This window comes from Diabrotica undecimpunctata, chromosome 6 (genome assembly GCF_040954645.1).
Source record: "Diabrotica undecimpunctata isolate CICGRU chromosome 6, icDiaUnde3, whole genome shotgun sequence".
Taxonomy (NCBI): Eukaryota; Metazoa; Arthropoda; class Insecta; order Coleoptera; family Chrysomelidae; genus Diabrotica; species Diabrotica undecimpunctata.
This window is the reverse complement of record NC_092808.1, coordinates 48,924,043-48,945,181: the sequence shown is the minus strand read 5'-3', so window position 1 is coordinate 48,945,181 and position 21,139 is coordinate 48,924,043. Positions and strand designations below refer to the sequence as shown.

Below are 21,139 nucleotides of genomic sequence, written 5' to 3'. Positions count from 1 at the left end.
TAGATGTCGTGAACTTATTTCAGGATTTTCATCTACTCAAACCAAAAGTTCTTCTTCTTGATTAGGTGTGATTTGTTTCGGTCGACCACCCCAATTTTTAGTGTGAAATGACCCAGTTTCACCTAAAATACGATATAATCTTGCAAAAGTTTTGTGATTTGGTTGCCTTCTATTTGCTTATAACATTCCATACCTTCTGGCTGCCGAGCGACCGCAAAAATTTTCTTGTGCGTATACGCAAATCATATCTCGCATTTCTTCATTAGTAAAATGATTGTGAAGATGCATTTCAATCAAAAAAGTAATGATTACTTTAAAAAAATGCAACATTACACTACACTGTCACATCAAAAATAATTTACTCTGAACAAATGACATTTACCAGCAACAATTATCTGACAGTCCAAAGCATACTTTTCATAAATGAAATAATATTTGAAATCCTTTTTTAAGACTCTAAGCAGTTCGACTGCGTTTTTATCGAAAACGGTTGAAATTATTATGTTTAAACAAGAGTACCAATTTAACGTAAAAATGATGTTTATCGTCATATATTTTAATAAAAATTACTAAAAAGTTTCATCAGAAAAAATTTAGACTCAATTTGATCATTAGGAATGATCCACGTGGCGCCCCCTATGACAAAACGTAAAATTGTAAATAAAATACTATTTCTTGTCTAAGATTATGCCTCTGTGCCAATTTTGATAGGAATTTATAAATATACAAAGAAACTATTAGCAAAAAACGAAAAACAAAAATTAACTTTAAAACCCTGTATCTTTTTTCTCAGCAACATTTTATTAGGGCATATTTGGCGCAATAGCCATATTTTGGTCCAAATAACCTGTCCTTAGTCTATGTCCCAATAGTTATGACTCACCCTGTTTACAGCACGAGAAATGAACTTGATATACTCATTTACACAACATTAGTTCGCTAAATGAAATTGTTTTACAGACAATAATCTACTTTTTGGAAAAAATTTAATAATATTTACCAGACTAAAAAATTTACTTACGGATTTCATATCACATTTCATTACTTTATTTATATAATTTGGAATTTCAGTAATCATCGTTTGGAATCCCCATGCTTGTCCAAGAGTACTAACAAATATAGCCCAAAATGGACCGCTTTTAAGTATATCCTTCCATGGTACTTTTAACTAAAAACATACGAGTACACAAAGATGTATTTAGATCAAACAGTATGAACAAAATAAATTTTATTTAACGTTAAAAACTTTTTATTTTTGACGGTTCTGGGTATTTAAAAATCTGTATATTTTGCAGTAGAGCAATGCATAAAAGCCAGGAGATGGGAAGAGTTTTTTCGAAAACTTATTAGCCTAGCACTGAAAACAATTTTAATAAAAATTCCAATCAACGCAATGGGTACGTACATTTTTCAACAAGGTGCATTTTTATTTACTATTACCGACTGATATAAATTCCAAAATACCATCAGATATAAGATGTCAGTATCAGATATCATTATCTACTCGTAGATGGGATCAGTGAAGAATACAGTCCAAAAACATAACGCTGTGAGATAAACAATGTAACAAAAGGTGAAAAAGTAAATGATGTGTGGGTAATAGAATAAAACATATTACAAGCAACAAAATGAAGCATAGGGATCAGAAAAATTAAGTTTATTGCAACAAAAATATCAAAGCCTTGGTTTAATACAGAAAAAAGAGATCTACAGACCAAGAAGAGGAAAACATACTTACAAAACTGCAGTAACAAAATACCAAACAACTACCAACAATACAGAGATACAAGAAATTACATTAATTCTAAGATAATGTAAAACGACATAAAGAAAAATTTGGAATGTACTTAAAGTTGGAAAAAATTCATTAACAAATTAGGAAAATTAAATAAAATAGAAATAGGACAACAGACAGAGTATATACAAGAACTATAAAACAAGAATCTTATTATACCTGAAGAAGAATAAATAGAAAATAAACATGAATTATACGTAGATGCGTTAATAGAAATCAAAAAAAGGAAATAAGGAATAACATATGTAAATTAAAAAAAAAAACAGTAAACCAACAGAACCTGATGGAATACGGCGACGTGCTGATCGAAAATAAAGAGAGATTTTTTCTTGAAACAATATATAGCTAGTGTATACCAGACCAGTGGATAATGAGTATAAGTGTGCGTTCATAACGAGGCGCCGACCCTCGATCGGACCATAGGATGGTATTATATTATAATCGCCACGTAAAATAAATGCATTATTTTAAATGCGAGCGTTCACTGTCAGTGCTATGCTCTAGGCGAGGATACCATGCGATGGTCTCCGTAATGAACGCATCCTAACAATACCAATGAACAAGAGAAAAAACAGGAACAGGAAAGATCCTACCAATTACGGTACCATTATATTCTTGAACACAACTCTCTAACTTTCAACAAGAATACTGATAAAATAAATAAAGAATGCATAATTGGTGAAGAACAAGACTTTCTACAAAGTAGGTCTACAATAGCCATCATGTTCATAACCAGATAAATTGCTGAGAAAGCATTGGAATATAATAAGCCTGCATATATGTGCTTTATACATTTGGCCTAAGCCTTCGATTACGCCAGATTACAAGATATGTATAAATTACTAACGGAGAATCAGAAAGACATTAATATAAAGAACAAAATCAGAATAAAGTCGGCAATGACCTAACACCGGAAGTAAAAATTAACTCGGAAATTCATCAAGGTGATAGCTTGAGACCATTACTTGTCATCAATTTAGTAATATACAACATCCTAGAAGAAATTAAAAATACAGGACAAGGATATAAGTTTCGAGAAAAACAAATAAAAATCCTCTGCTATGCATACGACGAAATCTTAATCTCCGACAATGAGAATAGCCTACAGCGCATGGCACAGGCGATCAATACAGTGACAAAGAACTACAGCATGAATATATCTAAAGCTAAGACCAAATCCTTAAAAATACTAAATGTAATTGAAACAAACATTGATACAGTGGAGACAGCTCCTTGTAGACAAGCTGTTCAAAGTTAAGCAGAAAAAAAGAAGGTACTCATAGTATGTTGATTTAAAAATACAATTATCACCACTACTACAAAATGATAACTTTAGATAATGAAATTATTTAAGTAAGTAGTAATTTAAGGATATTTTATGATTTAACATTTTAGTTCCATGTGATCCTTAATAAACTTTGTTATTGTTCATTCAAAAAATGAATGTTCTTAAACATTCGTTAAACCCATCATCAAAAAAAAATCTTACATTGGTGTCAACTTCATCTATATTACTTTCAATAAACATTTTTTCTCTTTCAGATATTGTGCTGTGGGAACCAGGACTACTAGCTCCCCATATGCAGTAATGAACCATCCATAAAAGACCCAAAATGCCAAAAAAGTAAAACGACCATGGCCATCCATACCAAGAAGCAGAAATATAAGCAACTATGGGCATAGTTACAATTGTAGCAAATGGAGCTCCTAAAACATAATATTGATTAACAACAAAGTAGTTTTTCCTTCGTCGCAATTAGTCATCTGTTAAATAGAGAGATCTAGATAGAGAAAAAATAAGAGATTAAAATTAGCTGTTGTTTATATGTAACTACCAAATCCATAATTACTAGTGGGATTTCGGTATGGTGGAAAAAACAAAAACGTAGCAAATGGCAATAATAGAGTTACAAAAAGTTCAAAGAATTGCTTGTATCAGATATACGGAAAGAATAACGCTTGTTCACTCTAGCCTTAGTGGTAATGCTACATTTTCTTCCGTTATATCTTCTTGTAAGAAGTATCGTTCTAGAAAGTGATTAAATTATCTAAAACCCAGCCATCTTACTGAATATCTAGCGGTTCTAAATGTTCAAACAACACAACCCATGAATATGATCATAGAAATATTTTCTATGCTACTAAGAGTATTCTTCTTTTTCTTCTTCTACTTGATCATTGATCTTTGAACCTTTGTATCTTGGTTTATTTTTTCTCTTTTTCGTTAGACTTTTTAAAGCCGTTTCCTTATTAGTAGTGTTAGAATCACTTTAAGTTCAATCCTTAATTGGCAAGTGAGTTTCTGTCTGATATCGATTAGAATGTTGCCTATTTTGTATATGTGTGTTCTTAAATGACAATGTCAAGTCTATTTTGGTGACCGTTGTAATCCCTCGTTTATTGAGGTTCATCAAATATTCTGAGCGTTTCTTGTCAATGTTCTTGATTATTCTTTTAGTCTGACTGAGTAGCTCTTAAGTTGTTCTCAATTTTTTTCCTATTAGCCACTTTTTAACCTCGTTTCTTGCAGAATTTTTAGTAATGCCACATAATGGTTCTGTGCCTTAAAAGGCATCTTGAGCCTTGTTTTTCCAACAAATCTGCAATTCTTTTCCATGCACCCCTTTATAACCCGGCACTCATTCTATAGACAGTTTGTTTTCTTAGACAGTAGTAGATCTTTGTAGTTCTTCGCCAATTTTGATTTGGATAGTGGGTTCTTTAATGTTCAGAATAGCCGCTTGGCTATTTGTAATCAATGTTGATTCTCTTTGTTTCGGGATCTCCATTTAAGATTTCGGCAATACAGACCACAAAAGAAAATACTTTAGCCTGTTACACAGTTGTATATTGACCTAGGCTGTAGGATTTGTTATAATTATAGGTTTGCTGTTAATTGACTTGTTATAATTACACTTTTCACAGACGGTTGCTGAAGATACCTTGAAGAGCAAGAAAAACTAATGAGGAAGTACTAAGAAGGGTCAACCAATAAAGAGAATTGCTAAAGACTGTTAAACATTGGAAAATGTTTTATCTGAGGTATTACAACTGATCCTTCAAGGCAAAATAGAAGGCCGTACAAGTGTAGGAAGAAAACAGGTTTCTTGGTTAAAAACATTCGTGAATAGACTGAAATATCAAATGCAGGACAATAATTCCATGTGGCATAAGATCAAGAAGCCTGCGCAATGGTGATCCCGACGTCAGATAACTCTAATATGGCACGTAAAGGGGAAAAACAACTACACTTTACACTATTGTCCGCCAAACCCTGTTGCTATGGTGTTAATGACATTACATCGCATTGAAAGCAGCTTTTAGTTGCTCTTAGGCTTATGACATCTTCATATGTAGCTGTGGATCTTAATAGTATTCTGCTCTGTTTGTTGTTGCTTGCATGTTGTGTTGTTAACTTTCTTTCCCATCAGTGCACTACGATTTGATAGAGGTATTATAAAATACACCTTGGCTGTCTAAAACTTTAACTAGGGCAACTTCTTTCTGATGTAAATTCATTTAAAGTTCCGATATCAGATTGTACAAGGCGGCTTTACCTGATTTCCCTGTTTGATATGCCTTTTGTTGCTGGTGTAATGGGTTTATATTAAGATTGTTTTTTTTAATGTATTTATTGAAGATTATTTCCATGGTTTTCAACATGAATAAAGTCAAACTTATTGGCGTATACAACATTACTTACGTATAATCTGTTTTTCCTGGTTTAGGAATAAACGTCACCCTCGCTCTTCTCCAAGCTTTGGAAATATACTCCAGAGCATCGCTAGCTGTAATTTATTGGATCAGGGGACCCACAATAATTTAAAGTCTACCTTGGAGTAGCCTGAGAAACACACCATCCGGTGCTGCAGTTTTTATTTCAAAAGTTTGTTTTAATAGACCATCTAGTCTTGTGATTACCAAAGATCTCTTCAAAGGTCAACCAGTTCATTTTTATTGGGCTAAAGTTTGTTTGTTGATTATTTCCAGTAGTCAGTTGCGTCAACTCTGGAAGTGAACACTCTGAAGATACTCTAGAGCCTACTCCTCAGTGTCTGTATACTTTCCATTGGTAAATTTAACTGACTTTTATTAAATTGGTTTATTAGTCTTCTCTCTTTTAAGAATTGATCTGACACTTTCAGGGTACTCTTGTTTAGCAAATCAAGCTCAGTATGGAAAAGTTGATAAAAAAATCAGCATTATTGTTGTTACTCTTGTTTATATCTCAGCTACCATAAATGGTGTGGTCAGCCTTGGAGTAAGCTCCAATAATACTAATAATTATATGAACAAGCTAAATTTTGCCGAGAATATTAATTTTGGGACAACAAAAAAATGCAAAAAGTTTACCACTTTTATCTCCGGACTTTCCCCTAAAACCCCCCTCATATGAGAGAAAAAAATATTTTAAATAAAAAATATAGCAGAGATAATTTTAAACAAAAATGTTTATTAGCACTTTTTGTGTAGAGTGAACCGTTCTCTCACAAACAACGCTTGAAGCGACCAACGATTTTGAATCTGTTACGTGCGCGAAATCAATGTTCAACAAAATTTGTATTAGCTCGACGGTAAAAATTCGATATCATATCATTCAAGTGTCGTATCGACAAAATTAAGATGTGTTAAAGGTAAAGAGTTCAGCTTTTGTACGCAATTTTTGTATTTTGCCACCAATAAACTTTATATTTTAATTTTATAAAGGTGTCAAATAAATAAACGTGGCATAAGTTTTGCCATTTTTTATTATACTCATGAGATCAACACAATATATCCCCTTCATTGACTGGCCACTATAAAGTTTCGATTACTAAAGCCTAACATTCAAAACCTATTGCATGAAATTTTAGTTTTGAGTTTTGCCAACAAATGTGAGGCATTTGAAATATGCTTAAAAAACGCTGGATTTAAACTTTCACATAAGAAAAGAAAACGTTTAAATTTTTTTTTTTTTTTTAGTTAAACTAGTACGTTTAAGAATCAAACTTCTGCTATAAACTACATCCAAAACTGTCTTCTTGGAGGCATTTCTCGTGGCGTGCTTTCGCTTGCAATGTAAAACATTAAATTCTGCGTTTTTTATTCATATTTCAAGGGTGTTTTATGGGGAAGCCCGGTGGTAACAGTGGTAAACTTGGTTGTATCTTTTTTGTTGTCCCAAAATTAATACTCTTGACAAAATTCAGCTTGTTCGTATGATTTTTAGTATATTCTTGAAGGTTCTCTGAGGTAGCCCCTGGAAGTTGTTCTTTATAATCCATGTGAAGGTATACTAACACAATAATCATCTCTATAACCAACCCATTGCAGTTCAGTTACCCTCAATACTGCCATGTCTTCCCTGCAGAGCTCCATAAATGGTATCAAGTTAAAGATATACAAAAGATACAAGTTCTAATTTTAGGGTTCCGTAGTTCCAAAACCAATTTTCATTCCTTAAGATTTAGTCTCCGTATCTTATTTTTATTTATCCATAGTTCTTTGTCATATCAGCACCATGTCAGTGTTTTCTCAGCTATTTTTTGGTACAATAATGCCGATGCTGTGTTTTGTGCTGCAAATTAATTTGCTGTTTTTGTGCTGAATTTTCAGTTTATTTATTTTTTATTAATTTGTTATAAGAATTATATGCCTGCGAAATACTTGTACAGTAGTACATATCTTAGTCTGATGAGTGAAGTACAATATGTTGGTGTAAAAAAATTAGACTCAAGGCTTACTTGGTATCAGCAGATAAAAAGAATAACTAAAAGAGCGGTAACTACGTTAACGGTAGTCAGACGCACTCATGAAAAAATTTGGGGTTTAAAACCAGACATATCATATAGGAATAATAACATGGTTGTGAAACCAACAAATATATATGTATCAGTGGTATGGTATCCAAAACTGCAGAAAAAAAGTGTCATCCTCAAACTTAGCAAGGTATAAAGACTGCTTGCCTCGTAAACACAGGGGCCATAATGGGTATACCAACGACATGTTGACTACACTGCAATCGCGGCAACACACAGGAACCTAGATTATAGCCATAAAAAATCTAAAAACGACACTGGATCCAGTAGAAGAATGAAGTATAAATCCAGAAAGACTCTGGATGGTGGATGGAGATCGCGGATATCGGTAAAAAGAAAAAAATAGCGCACAGAGCAAGATAGACCCATCGAATGGAAGAATAAAGCTAAATATCTAGGAGTCATAATGGACCAAGGTTTAACGTTCACACTACACGCAAACGCGACCGAATAAAAACCAAATTATGACATAAACATCATTATAATTCCCGTTATAATGTATGCATCTCTTGAATACATAGAAATCCTATCCTTACAGAAATATAAATAGTGAAAAGTGAGGGGTAATACTACACATTGTGTGCATTGGTAGTATGTTGGCCAAATTCCCTTTCAAAAATAATAAAAATCACTGTATCTTCTTAAGTTACATATTCTGAAAGCAACAAGGGAGGTATACATTGCTTGCATTTTAATACAAATTGAAAAGGACAAAAATGGTGAAAGAACTATGTGAAAGATAGAGGCGAATCATAAAAGTAATGAAATGAAAGAAAATGTAGTAAAATTGGTAAGAATGAGTAATAAAATAGTCTCAGTGAATCTTGTACTTAATAGACGAATGTTTTGTGTGTAGTGTATGCTGGTCAAGTCGTTCTGTGTTAGAATTAAAGAAGAGCTTTTTGTGATCAAATGGGAAACGTATATAAAGATATTGCACTTGAGAAGAAATTAATAGTCGGGAGTGATTTTAACGCACAAGGTCAATCCAATGGAAGCGATACTTAGAGAACTAGGTTTAGGAACTGGAAATGATACGTTGAAACTAGCAATAGAAGTAGATATGGTGACTCTGGTTATTACGGTATTAGGAAACAAGAAGATGAGAAAGAAGGTTTATTTAAGGTAACATAGTAGAAAAAATAAATTGTATTGTGAAAGCGAGTCTAAGCTCAAAGAGACGTGGTAGTTATAAAGGAAGTTAAAAGAAGTAAATGAGATCTTTAATATTATAAATTATTATACGATATACCGATATTTTATAGAAATAAAGTTAAAGAAAATGGTTAATTATTTATACATATTTTATCTTATGTAAATATCATTGGAGAAGGAATACGTCATAGGTATTTTAACCGGTTAACAGAAGTTTTGAAATGGACCTGTTCTGATAATGTAAATAATATTGATGATAATTAAATATTGTTCTAGATATTTTGTTTAAGTTAAATAAATATTATCTTAAATGTACAATATTACCTGAAAGTGCAAATCCTCCCATTTGTGCTCGCTCCGAAACTGGTACCCACTTAGATAATATTGTATAGACCGAAGGATATAATACTCCCTGCGCAAGACCCATTAACGCTCTACACACCATTACTCCTATTGATCCAAATCTTTTAGCAATAGTAGGTATTGTAAGACAGATCACTGAGTTTACGCCAATGGAAGCCAGCAAGAAATATTTAGTACCGTAAGTTCTCGTTAGTATTCCAGCTACTATCTGAAGAAATGGATATCCCCAGAAGAAGGAGGAAAGTATTATATTTTTATTCTTCCAATCATAAATCTAAAATACAAGTAAGCAAATTGAGAAAGTATTAAAGTAATTACCTCTAGATGATTAACATTACTTATTAGTATTTTTTCAAAAATGTCTAAGCTTCTTAAGAATTGCAGCATAGCTCATCATCGTTATGTATGTTTTTCCATCTTTAACATTTTAAAGTTTAGGTTAATTTTAATTTATCCTATTGTAGTGTTCTCGGCCAGAACACGAAAGGGGAAAACGAATTTATGAAAAACAAAAAACGTACTTTGATTTTTTACTTTGAATATAACAGCACTAAACACAAGAGAACAAGAAATACAGTTGGGTCCATGGTTCTTTATCCCTGCGTCATTAATACCTGCGTTTTTAAAACACATACACTTTTTATCTAGCATTATTTTTTCCACGCATGAAACTAAAGACAAACCAGCTACCGCCTGTTATTAAGTAAAGACACACGTTATTTTTCTGAACGCTCTAGATTCAGTACATCGAAAAAAGAAAAGTAAAAAAAAGTCGCTTGGGGACGTTTTCAGATTTTAAGTACAATTTATGACGTTTTTGGTTTGTTTACTTGTGGCTGTCAGTTTGTTGAATTTTTTGCTGTTTTTTTGGACTGTTTTTGCATTAAGTTATTTATTATAAATAGGCAAAAGAAATAAAATTAGACTTACTCACAATCAATTGAGATGTGGTGTTACAGGAGAATGTGGAAAATACCATGGACAGAAAGAGTAACAAATCAAGATGTTCTGCTGAAGATGGGGAAGGAATGCGAAGTCATAAAAACCATACAAACGAAAAAACTGGAATATCTGGGCCACATAATGAGAGGAGAAAAGTACTCTCTGCTTAGACTCATAATCCAAGGAAAAAGACGTAGGAGGATTTCCTGGTTGCGAAATTTAAGGGAGTGGTATGGGTACAGTTGTTCAGAGCTGCAGCCAACAAAGTGAAGATTGCTGTGATGGTAGCCAACCTCCGATAGGAGACGGTACTGCAAGAAGAAGACAATCAATTTAAACATAAAACATACAAAACATTTACACACAAAAAAAAGAAATTGCACACCCACAAAATTGTACATCTAATTTCATTCGTTGGCATACAACTGTCCTTTTATTGTAAAAAAATTTTAATAAATTAACACACATTTCTAAAATATATCTCTTGAATAAATATAAATAACTTTTAATAATTTAAATAATATAAAACATCACTTTCATTTAACAAACAATCACATATACCTTATTCCTATTTCATTTGTTAACATCTCTCCCCCTAAGAAACTTCCCCGCTAATTGTCAGATAGTTACAATATTAACCGAAGATCACCCATCATCAGCAATACATGATAGTTTGAACTACATATGTTTCCCGAATCATCAACTAATAATTCTTGTACCGGCATCATTTAATATACTTTGTTCCATTTGACCTGAAGATGCTTTGCAAAGTGTAGGAAGCGAAACCTGTCGTTTTGGTAGTAAAATTAAATTGATTATGAGTAAGTCTTATTTTATTTCATCTGATTATTTGAAATGGACTCACACAAGCAACACATTCATGATTTTATTTATTATATTACACAAAATAGTTGTTTTTACAACTAATTTTATATTGGAGTTTGAAATTTTATGGTAAGTGTATTTTATTTTGCCATTAATTTACATACAAAGTTAATCTCATTCGCACAGTTAAGGAATAGTTTTGTTTAAGTTTCCGTAAAAAAAAATGACATAAAGAAAATATTTTATTTAATTTTTTTTTAAATTATGCCTAATAAAACTTTTACCTCACAAGCACAAGAACTCGTTTTAAATTTAATTCAGTACTTTAAATATGAAAAAAGAAATGGGAAACCATTGAAACCATTGTTATATGTTCAAGAGGTACAAAAAGTACAATTCTCAAATGTGCACTATTATAAAGCTTTAATGATGCATATATATTTTTAATATTATTTACTTGCCAACTTTATTACGTAATAAAATATTTATGATTAGGAACTTTTTGTTTGGTTTTTTTCAATTTCAATTAAAAATATTGATTAAGCTACTTCAAATGTAGCTGTAATCCCGCACCAAAATTTTAAAACAGAACTAACATTTTATATTCTATTTATTTGATAACGTCAAATTTTATAATTTAATCCGTGATCGGAGCAGTAACCACTTTCTGACCTTTCTGTCACTTTCTGTTGCAAGTAAATTTCCGATTTATTTTGTAAGCTTTTAATAATAACACACGGGTAAAGAACCATGGACTCAACTGTAACCAAAGAATTGACAGAAAAAAATTTAGATATATGTACACTCCAAGAAACAGAAAAAAGGAAAGGGTCAAATTATGCCAGATAATTTTTTGATGGTGCGCAGTAGTGTGCAGAAAGAGTGAGTCGTACTGGTAATACATAGATAATTTATCCACTAAGTACGAAAATGTAAATATCTCTGACAGTATAGTTAGCGTCAAACTAAATTGGATGTCACGCACTTGCGAATAACTTACATGCTAATAAAAAAAATCTATAAATACCTCCAAAACATAGATGTCCATAGATGATTGTAACGCCAGAATTGGCGAAATTGACATTTACATTCCATTACTGTCAAAAATTAATAAGACTACGAAAAATCTAAAAGTGTTTATAAATAAATTAAATATATACCTACAGGAACTTTAGGATTGGTTGTGGTAGAATTGTCTGTCATTGCTACTATTGCAACAGAGAATTGAACTCTCATTCCACATCCCACAGCTAACAGTAAAAACATAAACAGTATTTGAATGTGTCGGACGCCTAGTCTTGAACCTTGAAAATAAAAAAAAAAATTTAAAATAATGCCCATATCATCAAAATCATATAAATAATTATAATACAGAACAGTTGAAAACGGAATGCAATCTAATTTTATTTACAGTTGTGGTAACCTGAAAACTACATATAGCACGCATAGGTCAAATTTACCGAAACGTCAAAAGTTTGAATCTTTCTAGCGGTAAATTTAAATATTGGTTGTCTTTATACTTACGAGAGTATATCGCAAAATTTAATATATAATAATTCACAATTACAGCGTAGAAACAACAGTTTCGATATACAACGTAATATACTACAATTTTTACTGGCTGGGTTAAAGAAATTTCAGACAAGAGTCTTAAGAGATAGAGATAATTAATCTACTTTTATATAACCCTTTATATATAAAATAACTTCTAGAGCATTGGTAAGTCTTTTCCATTACATATTTTTTTCTATATTAGTAAAATTTTGATCAGCTACTGATATGTCACCGCATGGCGGCAAGAAAAAGCCACCTGATCTCCAAGCGATCAATAATGAAAACGATAATATGGATATTTCGAATAATGAAAATAATACAATAATAAATGATAAGTCTGATAATGAGAAAAAAAATAAATTTAATCAAAGCGACAACAGATACAAGAATAATGCTGTAGGGCCATACTTAGTTGTAGTAGAAGGAATCGAGAAAAAATTCAAAATAGGCAAGTATAATCATTTACAAATAGCAAATGACCTCTTCAATTTAAATTTAAAAGATATCTTGGAGGTTAAAGTCAAAGGTATAAATAAAATTGGTGTTTCTTTCGCAAACAGCGAAGCGGCTAACAATTTTATTAATAACCCTATCAATCTTAAAGATAAATATAAAATATATATTCCATATAATCAAATAACATGTAAGGGCATCATCAGAGATGTTAACCCGTCACTAACCGAAGATCAAATCAAAAAATCATTAATCTCACCCTTCGATGTTATAGACATCAAAAGACTAAACAGGAAAATTATTAACGATGATAACTCGGTTGAATATGCTCCTACAGGCACAATACTTATAACTTTTGATGGTAAGATATTGCCAAGAGAAATAAAAATTAGTTATCTTAAATTCAACATTATTCCATATGTGTCGAGAGTCACACAATGTTATAAATGTTTGATATATGGTCATACCAGGACTCTTTGCAGAACTAAACCAAAATGTCATAATTGTGGACAACAGGTGGAAGAGGGTGAATTAGAGTCACATCTAGAGGCAAAATGCCTAACGATGTGTATATATTGTAAGAGTCCTGAGCATAACTCAGTTAATAAAAAGTGTCCTGAATATACCAGACAAACAGAAATTAAAAAGTTAATGGCATATGAAAACTTATCATTTTATGAAGCTGCACAACTAGCACCAAAAAATTATTTAAGTAAAGACTATAGAAAAGAAGATAGTCAATACCATCCGGCTAACTTCCCAAGTATAAAACCAAAACAAAATACAGAAAACAACAGTATTAATATTAATCAAAGAAGAACTACTGCAAGCCAGTGCATAAATTCTAAAAGGAGTTACGTTTCTGCAGCCAAATCAACGGGAACAATAAAGAAAAGAAATATTTCATATGATAAAACTATACATGAATCGCAATTAATAAATCAAAATGGTAGATTATCTCAACTAAATAGTACAGTTCAAATTAATGACACTCCATCTATATCTGGTATTAATAACAACAATTTAAAACATAATTTTAATAAATCAACGCCTGTTAGTGCATCGCAAAATTACTGTAATACAATAGATGATTTATACAGAAAATTTACAAATATGAATAAAGAAGAACAAATTAAAATTAGAGAATTAATATTAACATATTCAGAACTCAACAAATCAGTTCCTGATCTAGACGATCAGGACAAATATTATTAAAAAAATAAAACAAATTATGAGTTATACCAACAACTCACTTAAAAACATTAGTTTGATGCAATGGAACATGAATGGCTTTCAATCCAATAATTACAACCTGAATATCGTGATAACAGAACATTCTCCTGATATCATTATGTTAAATGAAACCAAACTTAAACCTCATCAAATATGTAGAATTAAAGGTTATGATGTAATTAGGGAAGATATAGAAAATGGAGCAGGAGGTATTGCCACACTCATTAAAAATAATCTAATTTACAGTAGGGTTAATTTAGACTCCAAATGGCAAAGCCCTAACTTTAGATATATAGCTATCAAAATAGATAAATATACAATTATAAACATTTACTCAAACCCAAAAAATAAATTATCATATAATTTTTTTGAATATATATATATAATAATTGGAACAATGTGCTCATTATGGGAGACTTGAATGCACATCACCCATGTTGGGGTAGTCAAGTAAGTAATAGAAATGGTAACCTTTTATTCAAAATCTTTGACGAGTTTAATTATATATACTTAAATGATGGAAGAAGCACTAGAATTCATACCACACTAGAGGGATCCAGTCCTGTAGATCTATCATTTGTATCTGACTCTCTAGCAATACAATGTACATGGAATGTCTTGAAAGATTGTGGTAGTAGCGATCATTTTCCTACAATTATTCTAATGAAAATTAACTATAGTGAAGGAAAAAGCATTACAACCAATAAAAACTTAAATTTTAGAAACAACATTAGAGAAATTGATTGGAACAAGTATAGTAAATACATAGAAGAACATTTAAATATAGAAAATCAATCCTATGATCACTTCACAAGTATAATTAACCAAGCAGTAGAAATTGCTATCCCAAATAAACAAGGCAGAGGCATAAGAAAACTGCAATATCAAAAAAGAGTACCTTGGTGGGACCAGGAATGCACTGAAATAATAAATAAAAGAAAAGAAGCGTTAAAGGAATTTAAAAATAATTTTAATCTTAATAATTATATCAATGCAAAACACATAATTGCTAAATCAAAACGACTTCTAAAAACAATAAAGAAGCAAAAGTTTATGGAATATTGTGGGAGTATTAATAGAAACGTAGACATCAGCTCTATTTGGCAAACTATAAGAAAATTTAAAAATGCATTCTCTCAACCTTCAAACAATAAACTTCCCAATGAAAAAATAAGTTATGAAATATTAACTAACCTTTCGGTAACTAATATTGAACCGGATTTTGAATTACAGACCATTGATCACTTGTCTAGTGAATTCAATCTCACGGAATTAAAAAATAGTCTATTTTTAAAGAAAAACACATCACCAGGCCTTGATAATATTAACTTTAATATGTTAAAACATTTACCTGAAATAGGGCTAATATGGCTACTAAATTTATACAACAAGGTTAAAGAAGGTGAACTGATTCCCAATGAGTGGAAAACTCAGATTATTATAAGTATTCCTAAGAACAACAAAATTCAAAATTATAATTTAAAAGCAGAAAATTATAGAGCTCTGGGACTTTCATCATGTGTAGTAAAACTACTGGAATCAATGATTAAAAATAGGCTGGATTGGATCGTGGAAAATCAAAAAACATTTAGCCAATTTCAAGTAGGATTTAGAAAAGGTATGGGAGTTAACGATAATTTAAATTATTTAAATACTTATGTTCAATTGGCTTTCTCACAAAACCAATATGTAAATGCTACTTTCTTAGATATTAAAGCAGCTTTCGATCATGTGAATATTTACATACTATACAGACTTCTTAATAATCTTCATATTCCAGTAGACATCAATAACCTTATATTTCAATTCTTAAACAATAGGACTCTATATGTTAAAAATCATTATCACGAAATGGTTGGACCATCGCATACTACACAAGGTCTAATACAAGGCTCACCTTTAAGCCCAATATTATTCAATATTTATCTTAAAAATATATACACAATAATGCCTGAAAATTGTGTACTTCTGTCATATGCAGATGATCTAATTATCTTAACAAAAGGTAGTAATTTTAACCATATAGCAAATCAGGTAAACTTTATCCTATATGAATTATCCAAATGGTTTGATACACATAATCTTAAACTATCCTCATCAAAATGCGAGACTTTGTGGTTTAAAATGAACCGTCCTATTAGTAATCCACCAGATATAAAAATTAATGACTATATAATCCCTAATGTTCTGTCGAAAAAATATTTAGGTATAATATTTAAGCACAATCTAAATTGGTCAGACCAAATAGATAACATGATTAATAAAGCCCAAAAGGGCATTAATATAATACGTGCTCTTTGTAGAGTATGGTGGGGATCAGACCCAAGAACACTAAAATTAATATATAATGGCTTGATACAATCACAATTAGATTATGGCGCTAGTATAATTAATAACTTCTCTCAACAAAATTTTATGAAATTAAACCGAATACAATTCCAAGCTTTGAGAACAACACATGGGATGATGAAATCTACTCCCACTAATGTCATTTTAGCAGAAAGTGCAACTATCGATCTACACCATAGATTTAAATGGATTGCCACGAAATACATAGCAAAGATTAGCACAACTCCAAATCACTCATTATTAAATATGCTTCTAGACTTAAAAAAATATCATGGTTATCAACAAGGATATTGGAAGGGAAAAAATCCAACATATTTGATTGACGCTCTAACAGAAGTTAAAAAGTTTTTACCATCAATGAACACAAGTGACATACCAGCCTGCTACTCAAATGAATATGATATCTACACTTATAATGTACCAATTATAAAAACATTATTAAAAAAAAATAGTTCCCATAACCTTTGGGAATATTACAATTTTGTAAATTCGTATTACTATAATTACATACAAATATTTACAGATGCTTCAAAAAAACAAAAAAATCAAAACCTTGAGGAAGCCAAAATGGGCATAGGAATACACATTACACATACCTAGTATAAATTATTCCTTTTCTGAAAAAATTCCTTCACTTATTAATATCTGTACAGCAGAAATAATAGCTATTCAAAAGGGTCTAATGATTTGTGAGGAAAAAAGTTTTGATAAAGCTATAATATTTACGGACTCAAAGAGCGCTATAGACAACATTAATAACAATATGATAACTGCAACAAAAGATTACAGAGTCTTGCAAGTTAAAAAGAAACTATACTATTTAAATAAATATGGAAAAGATATTAGATTATGTTGGATTCCTGGACATAATGATATCAAGGGAAATGAAATAGCTGACAAACTGGCAAAGATTGGGGCTGAATTAAATATTCCTGCTAAAATTCGATTAAGTAACTAGGATATCATGCCATTATTAAAAAATAAAATATGTTCTATGCATCAAAATAATTGGTTAAATTCTTTTCAATATAAAGGCAAGTGGTATAACAACATACAAAATTGTTTTCCTAATAAACCATGGTTTGACACATACATAGATAGGCGGCATATTACTACCATTATTAGAATGAGGAGTGGTCATTGCCTGACAGGAGTACATTTATATAAAATCAACATTCGCGATAACCCATACTGTGAATGTGGGCAAATGGATACACTAGAACACATATTTTGGGAATGCCCAATAAACAAAATAAAAGATTATGATGTCTATCAGGAGCTGATCAAAATTAATATTAAAACCCCAATTAACATACCAATGCTTCTATGCGAGATTAACCCTAAAATTATCAAAATTCTTATCAGATTCCTACAGATCAACCATATAAAATTATAACCTTAATAATAACCTATCCAATATTAACATTTAAACCAACGATAAGAAAATAGAAAACATAAATAAAATGTAGATTTGTAGAAAAAATGTCTATATGTTAATGATAAATTGATAATAGGGCATGAGATATTCTCAGACTCACGACAGTGGCCCAAAAATTAACAAAACAAATGTACTGGCTGATTATTCAGAAGAATAAAAGCCAAAAAGAAGAAGAAGAAGAAGTATAGCACGCATAATTAGTACGAAAAGAAGAGGTTGTTCTGCTAACAGAGAGAGACCGAATATAGTATGAAATTAGTACCGACATACGAGCTTGTTTAAACCACCTATTAGATTGAATTCTAGTTTTGTCAAAGTGACATTCAGTTTTGATAACGGAAACGTTAAATATACGTGTATTTTTTTCATTAGTAATAATTCTGGTTTTATTCGCAAAAAAAACAGAATAAAGAAATTGATATTTCAAGTTAGGAAAATGTAATCTTTTAAATGTAAATTGTAACCTTTACAACTTACGGTTGATGCGATGTGATGAGAGGGACGATGCGGAACATTGCATCTTCCGGTGCAATGTTTTCGCCTACGAACAACAAAGGCTGCAGAATAGATTCGGCGCGATCGCGCCCAACAACATCATGCAGATTGCAATGACCAGCAAAGAGAATTTTGAATATAATCAACCATATAACAGGTATCATGAAAAGGAAGACTATAATAGAGAGCCGAACAAGCTGGGTGAGGGGTCAAATACAAAAATAAATAATAAAAAAAAACATAAACATTCTTTTTTTTATTTCTTTCTTTTTCTTTTCTCTACAAAAATGTACCAAATGTTCTCCTTTACGGTAACCCCCCTTTTTTAAGCTCTCAAGTTTCTCCGCTTGGGAACTAGGTCTCCTTCCTACACGCTTACTGCTTTTAGGTAAGTGCTGTAACTAAAATAAATAGCCCTAAGGGCACCTTTAACCCAGTCTGCGCGTGGTATTCCCATGTTTCGTTCGCTAATGAACTCGTCCAGGGATACCACGGGTCGAAGAGGGGGTGGTTTTAGTTGGTAGGCGACCTGGCAGGGATGTCCGAAGGGGGCCCTCTGTCACATAGTTTGACATCGTGCCGTCGGCGTATGTCTCTGGTTCTTTTGGTTGAATTCAACAGTACTAGGGACACCTTCCCTAGTCGATTTTACGAATCTTTCCACCTCAGTCCAAAAAAAAACCTTTACAACTTAAACTACTTAGACTACTCTGAAAGTAGTACTGACGATATAATCGGTAGGTTTTCGTTTTCATTCGAAGGCCCTCTACTAACAAAATCTACAATTCAAATTATTTTTAAATTTGAAAAAATAGGTTTACTCAAGAATTGTAGAAAATGCACAGATAGTGATGAAGATGAAAATCAACCAGATCGTGCAATTAATGAAGAACGAGAACAGCGTGAAACTGTCGTATGTAGTCTAGCTGAAATCAATTTTCCTTGTAACAGTACCACAATTTCAAGAGAAACTGGTATTACTGCTAGAACTGTACGAAATATTTTAAAAAGAAACAGGTACCATTGCTACAAATTGCAGAAAACTCTGATCTTAAAATTAAAAAACGACGCTGCTTATGAACGACGGATGGTGTTTTGTGAGGATATAATGGTGACGAAGATTTCATGAAAAAAATCTTGTTTACAGATGAGTCTTCTTTTTATTTAACTGACCATTATAATCCATCTATTACCGTAGGGTACTCTACAGAAAATAGGCACATAAGTGTTCCTTGCAAAATACAATACCGTCAAAAACTCAACGTCTGTGCTGGTATTTTAGGTGACAACATAATTGCCTTTTTTTAGTGTGGGTATTTTGAGTCGTCGTAAATACCTAGATCTCCTGAGAAATAACATAATTCCAACAATTCGAGCATTACCTATTAATATGGATGAAATTAGGTTGCAGTAGACGGCTGTCTTGCTCACAACTCACGGAAGGTGTTAGATTTTTTAAACATTACTTTTCGAGATAGAATTATTAGTACAAAAGGTACCATAAAAATCCCCCCTCGCTTTCCTGATCTTGCACCTTTGGACTTTTTCGTGTTTAGTTTAGTTTTCGTGGACAGAACATACTATTTCAGTCGAATCTTAAAAATCTACTTATTAAGTCTGTTTGTTTATATCGCTTTAATCTGCGCGTTTCACCACTAACGTCAAACTACTTACTAGCAAGCACATATGGCCATTTTGCATATCAAATCCTCCGGGCTGAACCTTTCCCTTGACTATACTTAGTACACGACACTTGTTTACCCCAAAGTTCATACTGATATCATTTGAAAAAGTTTCTACAGCTTTTAGCATTTGATCTAAGTGATTTCAAGTGGAAGCCATTACTTTCAAATCATCCATATAAAACAGATGATTAAGCTTCGCCACTACAGTATTGTTGTTTTTAATGCTAAAACTAGAGTCAGTGGAGTTCAATGGCTGGGAGAGTGGGTTCATCACTAGACAGAACCACAATGGACTCAGCGAGTCTCCTTGGAATAGGCCTCGGTTAATTACAATATTTTCCGTTTCAATATTGCTTTCACCAGGTATTTTTAGGTGAATTTTAGTCTTCCAATCTGTCATTATATGTCTTACGAAGGTCACTATATTATCATTGACTTTATATATTCTTTATATATCCAGCAGCTATTCATGCGGCACTGAGTCAAAGGCATGTTTCGCAAATGTTAATGCGAGTGGGTAATAAAAGTAAAATGTAATGGCACGTATCGCAAAATAGGAAAACAAACAGCAAAATAGATAAACCTGGAAACCAGTTTTTCTTTTTATGTTTAATTACGGACGTATTTATATACAACAGATGTCAACGATCATCCATATACAACAGATGATTAAGCTTCGCCACTACAGTATTGTTGTTTTTAAGCTAAAACCTGAGTCAGTGGAGTTCAATGGCTGGGATAGTGGTTTCATCACTAGACAGAACCACAATGGACTCAGCGAGTCTCCTTGGAATAGGCCTCGGTTAATTACAATATTTTCCATTTCATTACAATATTTGCTTTCACCAGGTATTTTTAGGTGAATTTTAGTCTTCCAATCTGTCATTATATGTCTTACGAAGGTCACTATATTATCATTGACTTTATATATTCTTTATATATCTAGCAGCCATTCATGCGGCACTGAGTCAAAGGCATGTTTCGCAAATGTTAATGCGAGTGGGTAATAAAAGTAAAATGTAATGGCACGTATCGCAAAATAGGAAAACAAACA

At 31.8% G+C, this 21,139-nt stretch overlaps 1 protein-coding gene across 2 annotated transcripts in view; it reads right to left on the bottom strand.

Annotated features, from left to right (window-relative positions):
• The window catches only part of LOC140443426 (putative inorganic phosphate cotransporter), an 80,311-nt gene that overhangs the window by 45,950 nt on the left and 13,222 nt on the right, over nt 1-21,139 (bottom strand). The window contains exons 2-5 of one of the 2 annotated variants that reach the window (XM_072534678.1): nt 12,043-12,182; nt 9,073-9,385; nt 3,285-3,502; nt 1,022-1,168 (exon numbers count right to left, since the gene is read on the bottom strand). In XM_072534678.1, coding sequence (XP_072390779.1) covers nt 1,022-1,168; nt 3,285-3,502; nt 9,073-9,385; nt 12,043-12,182 — 818 coding nt within the window. Of the gene's footprint in view, nt 1-1,021; nt 1,169-3,284; nt 3,503-9,072; nt 9,386-11,905; nt 11,987-12,042; nt 12,183-21,139 lie in introns of those variants that run through there. The other variant, XM_072534679.1, reaches the window with a different exon arrangement.